General features: G+C 42.2%; 1 protein-coding gene across 2 annotated transcripts in view; it reads right to left on the reverse strand.

The window, feature by feature from the left end:
* Positions 1-2,012: 2,012 nt before the first annotated feature.
* usp32 (ubiquitin specific peptidase 32) overlaps positions 2,013-12,215 on the reverse strand; it is a 35,474-nt gene continuing 25,271 nt past the window's right edge. For both annotated transcript variants that reach the window (XM_030776235.1, XM_030776234.1), the window contains exons 21-34: positions 12,084-12,189; positions 11,817-11,990; positions 11,075-11,249; positions 10,701-10,852; positions 10,477-10,588; positions 10,139-10,335; positions 9,857-10,041; positions 8,825-8,911; positions 7,917-8,037; positions 4,942-5,133; positions 4,424-4,670; positions 3,867-4,318; positions 3,487-3,579; positions 2,013-3,321 (exon numbers count right to left, since the gene is read on the reverse strand). In XM_030776235.1, the coding sequence (XP_030632095.1) occupies positions 3,148-3,321; positions 3,487-3,579; positions 3,867-4,318; positions 4,424-4,670; positions 4,942-5,133; positions 7,917-8,037; positions 8,825-8,911; positions 9,857-10,041; positions 10,139-10,335; positions 10,477-10,588; positions 10,701-10,852; positions 11,075-11,249; positions 11,817-11,990; positions 12,084-12,189 (2,467 nt within the window). In that variant the 3' untranslated portion in view covers positions 2,013-3,147. The remainder of the gene's footprint in view (positions 3,322-3,486; positions 3,580-3,866; positions 4,319-4,423; positions 4,671-4,941; positions 5,134-7,916; positions 8,038-8,824; positions 8,912-9,856; positions 10,042-10,138; positions 10,336-10,476; positions 10,589-10,700; positions 10,853-11,074; positions 11,250-11,816; positions 11,991-12,083; positions 12,190-12,215) is intronic.

Below are 12,215 nucleotides of genomic sequence, written 5' to 3' on the forward strand. Positions count from 1 at the left end.
TGTATTGAAAGCCGGCGGTTTTCTCTTGCATTAAAAAGCCCTTACAGACACGCTCTGCTTGCAAAAGCAGGTAGGATGCAAACTGCACATGGTACATTTTTATACCTGCAAAGTGAGCTTGTGCACTTACATGTGCGTACACACATATGCATGCACACACATACTGACACACACACACACACACACAAAATTTGTGCTTTGAAAAGGAAGAAAAATCATTGAGAGCTTTGAGAAGGAATAGCACACAAGAACGATTTCCTTTTCTTCAATTGCATCAGTTTGTATTTAATTTGCTTGAATAATTGTTACAGATCAACAGCATCACTCCATATACAACTACAAGTACATTTTTACAATTCATTTTCAAATACATCAGTTTTCTTTAAATTATTGGCTTATTTACAAAAAAAGGTTTTATGTACATTTTATGTCAGTGCAATGCATTTGTATTTTTTTAAAACAACACTTTACAAAAAAAAAAGTTCATTAAATTAATACATCTCTGCCAACCATCAAAAATTAATTAAAAAAAATATATGACTAACAATGAAGACAAAACACATATCAGTAGTTGATCGCACTACCTGCCAATGTATCTTTATTTTGTGCCAGATATTATTAATAAGTTATCCCTGTATTTAAAAAGATGAGTGTGAGTGTATAAACGGCTTCTGTGTGTTTATTGTAAGTTTGTGGTATCTTATAGTCTAAAATTAGCAACAAGACACCTGCGGTTATTCCAGATCTGACCACATTTTTAAACTTGAGAGAAATGCACAGCATTGCTTAGCTTAGCAATGTTTCAAAGCGAGACACATTTAGGTCTCAGCAAACCTTCTTTTAGGTTGTGTTTACCTTCATGGTGTTGCAAAGCTATTTCTCTTCCATCAAACAGCTTCAGGTTGTTTACAGTTTGAATAAAACATTTGCATGAGGAGTCATGGCTTATGACTAAAAATAACTTACAGTACTACGGCTGTGTTCAGTTCACACACCTTATGTTACTTTTTTTTTTTTTTTTTTTACAGGGAAGAAACTTTCGTTGGATGGCAAAACATTCATCTAGTACAGCTAGAAAATGGAACTCTTAAGAGAACAGCAGCAAGACAATTAAATTGGTATGGGTTTTTCTCAGACTTCCCTCTCACGATTCCTCAAAACCCAATGCCCTCTTCAAATGGGAAGAAAACTCATTCAAACATTCATAAGCAAAGAAAAAAACAAACAAACAAACAAACAAACAAAGGAACCATTCATTGTTGAATGGATCTCTTCACAGTGGTAAATAGCTTTTTTCTTTTTCTAAGAAAGAGCCATTAAAGAAATGCTACTAAAAAAACAAAAGCCTGACTAGCCGTTTAGCATTGGACAGGAGGAGGTGGATAGCTTCCAGGACAGAGACCTTGGTAAGTCTGCCATTCTGATAAGCCATTCTCTCTGGTAACACTATTCATAAATCACCACCATGTGGGCTCAGTGTTTCCTAATCAGAAAAACAGACCATCTCTGAGGCCAGACAGCCTATATAAGAAAACTTCACAGTGGGGTCCTACTCCACAAGAAAACATGGATTAATATAGCAGATATGCATGTATTTGGCTACCAATTTAAGTCATCATTCATCAATTTAATTCCTTTGAATGGAACATTCTAGAAGCTGTGGAATGGCAAAAAAGAGAACTGTGTTAAACATGATAGCATTGAGGCTCACTGAACAGTTTTGATTGGTCAGACTGAGACCTGGACTCAAACAGCCAAAAATCACAGGTAATGATATTGTCTCCAGGGAGTTTTGTGGTTCTTGTACCAGTTAGAAAAGTCTGGTGTGAAAATCAGAATGTTTAGATGTGGAAAGATTATACGGGAAGTGTAATTCTCTAGAAATTTGGCGGTTTGAATCCAAGAGTAAGTCCCAAAAATACAGTTTAATGGGAGCTATACAGTTAAGCCCCTGCTGAAGCAGAGTAGAAACACTGCACTAAAAAATAAATCTCATTGGTACAAATAAAGCCCTCAAAAAACTAAATTTATATATAAATATATATAAAAATCAAACTACAAAATTAAAGATGTAAGTATTCCTGCTTTTCTAAGATTTCCCATGGAAAAGTGCCTAAATGTGAACTCAAAAAATGAAAACCAATGACGACCAATTTCTACCAACAGCATCTATATATGATTTGGCTGTAAAATATGAAATGGGGAACTTGGCAGTGACACGGTGAAAAATGCCCTCTACTGTTTAGTCAGGTCAAGGCTGATTTCAGTCAATTACATTATAGGCTCACAACAAGACTACATTATGATGCATGAGTGCAATTTTTAGAAACCTTTAACATTTTAATACTGTCACAATCATTTTACAGTTGCTCTTAGCCAATAAACTGCAAAAAAATTGTGAGGTAGTGTATCAGTTTATCGGACGTCAGTAATTTTTGGAAAGACAAAAAGAGAGAAAGAAAGAGACAATTCATTTAAAACGTTTTGGCCTGTCATCAAGACTATGTCCTATATATTATCTCTACATATTAAATAATCAGTGACTAACAGGTCATCATCGAATATCATGGACATCAAAGTTGGACATGAAGACTGACAGAGAGCTTAGTGTCTGTAAAGAACTGTTTTTGGACATGCTTCTGGCACGTTAGCATGTAGCTAAACACATGTAGGAACATATACACTGTACATTTATGTATGCAATTTTACCATGGCATTTTCAGTAGGGAAGCCAAATCTAGTTTAATGTAAGAGATGGTGATTTGGTGGGGAAGTCTCGACGCAAGTCCAGGAATTGATTTGTTCACTTGGCAATGATGACATAATCTCTTATTTCTCTCAATTACTCGTTCCCTCATTCATTCACTCGGGCTACATGTCTAAAAACAGCGGTAAGGTACCTCTATTCTGGAACAGCTAGAGCAGCAAGTGGAGAGGGTCGGTCTGATGCCCGGGAAAGTCTTTGTGCTTCCATGACTGGCAGTCTTGAAACCCAATCATTTCAGTCAGCCCAGACTACACGGCTGTTTCAGTTCTCATTGCACAGGCTCACTCACTCGCTCTCACACACACAGACATTCACACACACAAAAACACACACACACACACACACACACACAAAGTGCTTTGAAATGGAAGAGCATGGCATCACTGAAGCACACAATACTTCTTGTAGTCTGATTCAAAATCTTCGTCCATGCTAGTGGTGTCTGCCATTTTTTTGCCGTCGGTTTTTGGCAGAAACTGGGAGTAGTCCACCCCCTGCTGTTCATAAAAGAGGATGTAGGCCGAGTCTGTGTCAATCTCCGCAGAATGCACCTCCTGAAGACACGAAACGAATGAGGAAGCTCTTGAGAATTTTTTAAGCAGACATATCATTTTCACAGTACACACAACATCCAAGAAGAGTAAATATATTAATAGCCAGCCTGAGGGCTTGAGAGGCAAACGAAGATGAGAGGAATCTAAATGTCGGTGAGCTCTTACCTTGCAGCTGCTGTCGTTGTAACAGTACCATTTTCCATTAGGATTCTTGGCATAGGTCACGTAGTGGCCCCCTCCCATTATTCCTGAATGACACTGCGGAAACAACAATTGTGTCTTTTTATTTGAAATCATTGTTTAATAATACTGAAGGATAAACACCATGGGATCTTTCTTTTCCTCCGAGGAGAAGCTGTTCTCAGAGATTTTAGAAGGTGAGATCTGATAAATAAGTGTATTTTTAATCTGGTGCATTTGCATTTTAATCCAAACTGCTGTATGGACTGCAAATATTCAGCTTTTGGCTATTTTTAATACAAAACAAACAAGCAAGCAAAAAAACAAGCAAACCAAAATAAACATCAAAGGCAGAGGGCACCTACCGAGATTGCATATAAATTGTAAATGGGCTCCAGGCAGATGTTGTCTCTTTGGTGAGGAGCTGTGTCCAGGTCTGTGCTGGCCTCGGAGTGACCATTACTTTGACTGCTCTCCTGTCCCAGTCCGTTAACCATTATGACATCACAGTCTGTGCTGGAGGCCTCCACCGACCACGAGTCCTGACTGTTGGAGTCTGCCGGAGGGGTTGGCCCGATCACCTCCACCTCGGTCACCGTGCTGGGCTCCAGCTCAGAGCTGCTCTCTTTACCGCTGTTGCTGCTGTTGCTGCTGCTGCTGCTGTCCAGATTCTCCTTACTGTTGGACAGACGGTGCCTGCTGCCCAGCTGGGGCAGGCGCAGACGACCCTGTTTCCGCCCCGCGCTTTTTGGACTGCTGCTGGGGCTGCTGCTTCTGCTCAGCGGGCTGCTCGTTCTGCGGACAGGGCCAGGAGTGCCTGCAACCGGTGAAACAAAAACAGCGTGAGCGTCTCATCGCCCGTGAAGCCCTCGTCGGAGGTGCTTAGAGACGGATGAGAGTGACACGAGGAGGGAGAACGGACCTTTGCTGTTGTAGGGAAGGCTGTTTACGGTGGTGGTGGAGACGGACGACAGGGAGGAATCGCCTCGGTCGTTTCGCTGGAGCTCCTCCGCCACGCTCTCTTTCTGGCTCTCCTGCTCGCTCTGCTGCACGGCTTCACGCGGAGCGAGGAACGCGCTGGGATCAAAGCCCTCCCGGGGGAACTTCACAATCTTCTGGGACTTGATCCAGCGGCCGTTCACAAACTGGAAACGCTTCAGGTGAACTATCTGTGGGGAGAAGTTCAAATCTATCATACTGCTGATCATCAGCGGTTCAAAGACCTTCTCCTTAAGTCCTACAGTACACAAAAATGATAACCAAACTTATAACATGTGAAAACTGGGAAGGACACAGCCAACCAAAAAACATCAAAGAAGATTTGATTTTAGATACTGATTTTGCATTCAGATGGCTTGACCAAAGCCTGAAAATACTAACATTTGAGAATTAAATAAGAGAATGAAAAGGCAGAAAATTTTCTTCCTTGTTGTTTCTTACCAATATCGGTGGGAGTCTCCAGAGGTCCAGTTTCTTGGTGGCCAGTCTGTGAGTCTTGCATTTGGAGCAGTAGTAAAGTTCATCTTCTCCCAGTTCCTCCTCACTGGTGAAGGCTTTCAGACAGCTGTCCAAACTGATGGGCTCAGCCTGGGCTCGCCGACTCTGCTCCACGCTGGCGTGCTCCTCCACGATCTACACCGAAAACACCCATAAACAGAAATGCAGTCATCAGTCATTCACAGAGCAGCAGTGCTACAGCTGGAAATGACTGTCAGATCAGAGCAGGCTCCATTACTGTCAGGCGCGTTTCACAGCAATGGGAAATAAAAGGTGATTGAATGGGAGTGAAGGTGAGGGGCTTTGTTTATCATCTGTCTGTAGAAAAATAACTGCAATGCCTAGAACACAGATGACTGCAAAAGGCAACCTCTATCTTCTGAGTCCCGACAGGGACATACGGTGCTGACTGTTTCCTGTCTTACTTAATAAGGATGGAATGGTTGGGAAATTCAGAAGAGCATGTCTTAAACCATTTCTCTATATTCATGTCCTGACATCTTCACCCAACCTGTTCAAATCGGAACACAGATTTTAAATCAGATACAAGTTCAGAGACTGGAAGGGCCATTGCAAAACATTGGTCTTGTTGATTCAGTCAGCCGTTTTTTATTGATTCTGAGGTGTGCTTGTGGTCATTGTCTCAATGTAATGCGCTAACACTGCAGCCAAGTTCCAGGCTCCTGGCAGAACCAACTGGGGTTTTCGGATAAAAGGTCCTGATATTTCAGAATCGTTCCGTGTAAAAAGAGAACAAGGTTCAACAATGATGGTCTGATTTTCTTTTTATTTCTTTTCTATGGGAAGTGTTTGTTTTGACATGTCATCTGCTATCACTAAGAATGCTTTAGAAAAAATGCAGCCTAAGTTCAAAAAATGTGTACAGTTTTGGCCAACAAAGTGGCACAACAGCCCAAATCCTATGAAATTTTGAGGCCATAATAACCATGATTCACCGGCATTTAGTATCTTTCTTCTGATGCTAGTGGATTTACAGAACTTCAGGTTTTTTGACTGTTTGTGACCCCTAGTAATGACTTTCATCTTGCAACCTTTCTCAATAACCATTTGGCATGGATATGGCATCTAATTCTTGATTTGGAGACTTGATGACTGCCAGATGAAACTACATTGCTCTTTTCTGACTAAGGCCATAGATAACACTTCCCTCACCATCGTCCTCTGTCTAAGCAGGGATAAGATGCATATGGGTTCTCTTCCTTACAAGCTCACATTTGTTCTAGTGGTTTCCCATTTACCAAACAGTGGAACACTAAACTTTGAATGTTTTTTTTTTCTGTGTATTTCAGGCTTGATGTGTGAAGGTCAACAACAATCTAGCTCTTTTGATGTGTCTGTTCTTTGTTTTTACATAAAGCTTATGGATGAATAAGAGATTTCACATAAATCTCACAGTCACACTAAAACTCACTGAAGGCTTATGCACAGTCTCAAACTCAAAGGAGCTGAAATTAGTAGAATTAGCACCAGATTAAACCCTCTTTAAACTTTCTGACAATAAAGTCTTATTTGGTGTTCTCCATGAGTGTAAAATGTAAGCCATTTTTTGCACATCTTTATCAGGTGGTGATCATTGAAGTGCTGTTAACTGTGGGTTTGACCTGTCTAAGTCTACCTGGGCAGTATAGTGTGTCTGCAAACAGTCCTGGCCTAAGTCCTGTCTCTGGCATGCATCTGCCATAAGCTCATTTCCATCTTCTCTCCAAATCCTACCAAGGATGACACCTTCGCTAAACACATTTCCAAAGAGAACTGTTCTAAAAATGTATTCTGCTGTGACTTCTGGCCATAGCGTTCCTTTGGAAAACAACAACAGAAAAATTACTGTAAGCGTTGCACATTAGACCTCACACCAACAGAAAACCTTTTTTTTCCCACAAATACAATGTGGCATGGTTTACCTCAGGCTATACAAAGTTTTTTTTAACAACTGTTCTAGCATTTTGGTAAAAATACAGACACCAGCTTGTAGTCTGAAAATGAATTTGCAGTCCACACCAAATGCTAGTTTAACAATTCAAAAAAGCATAGTAACAATAATTTAATACTTACATATTATATACCGCTTCAAGGTGATGTAAACTGACCGCAGTGAACCGTAATAATAATTAATAATTAGTAGTAACTGTTATTAAATACAACTAAATTATTGAGTCAGCTAATGTGTAAATTAGTATGTATCATTAGGAAGAGGTCTCTTAGCTGGAGTAGAGCTTGTCGTACAGATTTATGATAAACTTTACTCTGTCATTAATCTGTATGACAAACTCTGCTCTAATCTTTAATTCTTCGAACTCTCTGAGGACTCTGACAGGAGGGCAGTGTCATTGAGTCTATTTTAGAACCTGAATTACCTCACTTTGGGGCAGAAACATCATATCTAGACAGAAACGCTACTTGGTCGGAGCCCCGGGAACTTTGGACAGATATTATCACTGTTTGCTTTGGTATTAGAGGCTTTCCGTGCAGGTTCATCCCATGACTAATGAGAAACTGAAAATGTTTACACTTCACCTAGCACATTATTACATTCACAGAAGGTTCGATATTCTCACCCCTCAAAATGTAGAGAGACTTATTGTTTATATCTAAACATGAGTTGTCTATAACTGCAGAGCATTGAAATGCTTTTAATTACATAATACACATGTATATACAGTTAAAGTATATAATAGGTAAATTAAAGGTAAATTAAAGCTTTTTTTTTTAGTTTGAACATAAATGTTACTGTTTGGAGGCAATGCGTGACAATGTGTCAGCAGCAAATTGCAAATACACACATCTGATTTTCATTTTGTCAATGTGTCTGAATTAAACATAACCTGGCTGAGTGTGTGTTTTCGTGGTGATCCCTGACATACACATAGCGCGAGTTACAGTAAGAGAGTTATCCTCACCCTTTCCTGGGAGGTTTGATAGCGCAGGTGCAGGGCCGTGGGGTCCCAGTCCACAGCAATGTAAGCATTCCCTAAAGATGCACGGTCCTCTGTGCAGTCCACGGTACAGCCTCTGCAGAACCTGACAACAGCATGGACAACCCCAATCAGTCACAGCAGCCCACTGCAGACACACACGCTCGGATACTAACGCACACACACTCACGCGCTTGCGCGTACCCACACGCACACATACATGCTCACACACACATATGCTCACACACTCTCGGCAGAACCTGGCAACAGCATGGACAGCCCTAATCAGTCACAGTGGCTCAATGCAGGCACACACTCTCATACACATACGCACACACACACACACACACACACACACACACACACACTTCAGAACCTGGCAAAGGCATGGACAGCCCTCATCAATCACAACAGCACACAACGACCCATGTGACATATGCACATGTAAACATACATACTCACACACACAAACGCACAACATACAAAAACACACACTTCACTGCCAAACAGAGAAAAGGATTGGACAGCCCTCACCTGTCACAACAGCACACATCAGCCTAAGTGACACCCACATGTGTAAACACACACACACAAACACACACACACACACACAAGGACGCGTGCACACACAAACACACACTTTTTCTCTCCTGCCAAGCCCGGCTATGGCACTCAGCTGAGTCCCAGTAGCCCAAACTAGTTTTTGTGATGCACACAGGCACCTGTAGAAACACACACACACACGCACGCACGCACACGCACACGCACACACACACACACGCACATAAACACACCTCTGAAGAGCCAGCCAAATGCAATCAGTCAAGGCAGCCTGTGGTGACTGTCCCATACACACATACACACAGCTCCCCCACATAAATCAATAGCCTTACCTGTACCAGGGGCACCAGGCACAGGAGTTGCCATCTTTCTGTACCACGCGCAGTGTGAAAGGGTACTGGTACCCCATGCTGTCATCACTGGAACAGAGACCATAGAGGAGTGACGAGTTTTAACTCTCAAACAGGGAAAATGTCTCTCATATGCTCTTTCCCAAATGAATATGAATGACACATCAACAGACAGTATTCCTCAGTCATAAATCATAAATTCTGTTCTCTTTGATAAATAATTACTGCTGAATGACAAACTGAAATTTCAGTGATTTTTTGATTCATCAATAAAGAGTCTACCTAATTCAGTTCAAGTATAAGGAAGACTGTGCTTATTAGCTGCGTGTGTGTGTTTGTGTGATTCACTATGCAAGTACTCCACACACTTAACTTGAGAAACAACAGCTATCAATGTCTACAACCCAGAAGTGCAGAGGAGAAAAGCAAAACTGACATTCAAACACCCAGAGTGAAAGCAAGCAGGAGTGATGAGAAAGACAGAGCCTGGGTAGCTACTGTATTCGACATGACATTATTGACTTGTGATGGGGTGAAATGTTTTAAGTTGGTTAACTTGGTTATATCGAAATTTAGCAAGCTAGGAAGAAAAGCATTAAACATATCAATCAAAAAGGTGAAGATCTGGCATGTTTAACTGATTTTAATTGGCTGCACTATTTGACATGTTTGATTTGTTTAGGCAATCACGGTTTAATAGCGCAATTTAAATCACTATTGTTTGTTCAGTAGCAGCGGTGCTTTTTTAAATGGATAAAAAGCAATAAAAACTTCTTTGCATTGCCATTTGTTTCACATTTTTCTCAAAGAAATGATGAAATCTAAAATTGAGAACTGAATAACTGACTTCTTCATCTCATCAAAATCATACAAAACTTGAAGAAAAAGCAATTATCAGTCAGCACCACAAAATATGAACCTATTAATTAATATTTTTTGGCATATCATAGTGGGGTAATCACACGAGTTTGATAAAAACTCAAATGAACTTTGTAATACGGCAGGGAAACTGACCAGTCCTGGGCGTGGTTGCTAGCCTCCTGTGGGGGCAGGGGGCTGGCCAGGCGGGACACCTGGATCCACACTGCATCATAAAGGTCCTTCTTACTGGTGTTCACAGTACACGGCACGATCAGCGGCATGCCAAACAAACTGGGCCTGTTCTTCTGAGAGGAGAGGAAGTACAGCTCTGTCCGCATCTGAGGAGACACGCGCGCCACGAAACATGTTACACTTAAGTTTTCACAAAACAACAATTAAGTCTTAATGACCCTACTTCGCTGCTGCAGTCCTCACCATCTTCCTGTGCATGGCGATGATGTACCCAATGAATGGATTGTCCTGGACTGGCACCGCGTGCCCGTTGGGAATGCCATTTTCCAGGCTCTTCTCGGGAGCACAGGGCACCACCGTGCTCGGCATTCCGTTGGGAATCAGCCCAGGTTTCCCAGCGTGACCGTTGATGGCCGTTCCGTTAGCCATGGGCTTAGCGCCTGTAACGCCAACATTCATAAGTTTACAACAGAAATCTTTTTCCTTTCCTCTTTCTTTATTGAACTGGTGTATGAGCAAAATGTGAGTGTTTTCGGATGAAGAAACAGTAAAAGGCTGAAAACAGTACTCCTCTTCCTCACCTGTTTGTGTTGGAGAGGTTACTGAGGTGGGAGAACCAGGAACAGGGACCTCAAACGCACAGAGGAAGCCATTCACCGACAGGCGTACCTTCTGGTTGTCCTGAGGAAAGTTCTGGAAGGAAAACCAAACAAACAAAAAACAAGAGTGCCCTTTAAAAACACATTCTACTAACTCCCACCCTCTGATCAGGCTTGTTTTCTCGGGCAGAGAGCTCCGTGCTGACCTTGATGTTTGAGGTGTGAACCTCAGCCAGCAGGATCTGCTCCGGCTTCAGACCACACAGCTCACTCAGCTGCTTCTTCAGCCCCGTGTACTTCTCATCCATGTTGAGGCGTAGACCGTACCGTACCGGGGTGGAACCATCCAGCTTAATGACTACAACACAGAGTGAGGAGACCATAAAATTGGCAACATATAAAATGCCATACTAAGGAAGAAATTCAGTAGAAATACCAAGTTGATTCTCCATATGAAAAACAAACAAACAAACAAGAACTATAAAGAACGTAAGCATAGCTCAGACATTTTGTCGACATGTTCCTCTCAGTGTGATACACAGACGATATTTCAGCTGTACAAGTCATGGCCTGTTCTCACCTGTGATCTCTAAGTGCATGGAGCTGTCCATTGGTAAGGGCAGAGAGAGAAAGTTAAAGGGGTCAAAGCGAGCGCTGATGTGGCCGCAGGTCTTACACTTGACCTGAGACTTCAGCTGACCGTGGAACAGGTCCACCACGATGGAGCGGTTCCTTCGTAAGTGGTTCTCCCAGGCCTGGGGGGCGGGACAAACACACGCACACACACACACACACACAGACACACACGCACAGACACACATGCACAGACACACACACACACACAAACATACATATAAGTCACACATGCCCTGCTGATCCTTTTAATCCCATTTTAATGTCTGTGGGGGGAAAGCAGTTTCACACACCGACTGTAGCACTCATGCAGTCTTTTCATTAGCAGGGCATCAATATGTGCACATTAAGGCTCATTTACTCCTTGAGGAGTACTTAGCTGATGAAGTGATTTTTCCCAGAGCTTTTCCATCACACAGCAAAGGCATTCTCTACCTCTGGAAAAGCAGGAAAGCAGCCGACTGAAACCCCTAGGCACGCCTAGGTGCACTTTCAACATGATAAACTGTCCTTTCACGAACGTGTCTTTCTTTTTTCCGGAGTCTGTTTTTTGTTTTTTTCTTTTTTGACCTGCGGTCAACCGCGTTGAGAACAGAATGATGTCATAATGCATGAGCGGTCTCTTGCGGTTAATGGTCAGTCCTCAAGTATGATTTTATGATTTGGTCTTTTATGAGTTTGACTCTGACCTCTGTGGCCACCTCCAGGTCAGGCCGTCCGTCGCTGTCCTTCAGCTCCACGTATGGCTTCTCATGGACACGGTTTAGATCCTCATGGAGACCGTCCAATAAGAACGCCAGGAGCTCCTGGGAATCTTGTTGCTGGAAGCCGTTGAATCTCGGAGCGTACTTTGCTATTGTCCACTAAAGCAAGCATACAAAAGAAGACTGGAATTCAAACACTGATAATTCAAATGGTGAGATCAACAATGAGTGACAAGCATTAAAGAAACCCACCCTGAGCTTCAGAGGAGCAACATTCTTCTGTGTTCCACTCCACAGTTCCTGGACCAGATCTCCATAGCATTTGGCCATGTGGCCACGCATTCCAATAGGATTAGTTCTACAAAGAATACACCCACAAAGAAA

This window comes from Chanos chanos, chromosome 6, assembly GCF_902362185.1.
Source record: "Chanos chanos chromosome 6, fChaCha1.1, whole genome shotgun sequence".
NCBI lineage: Eukaryota > Metazoa > Chordata > Actinopteri > Gonorynchiformes > Chanidae > Chanos > Chanos chanos.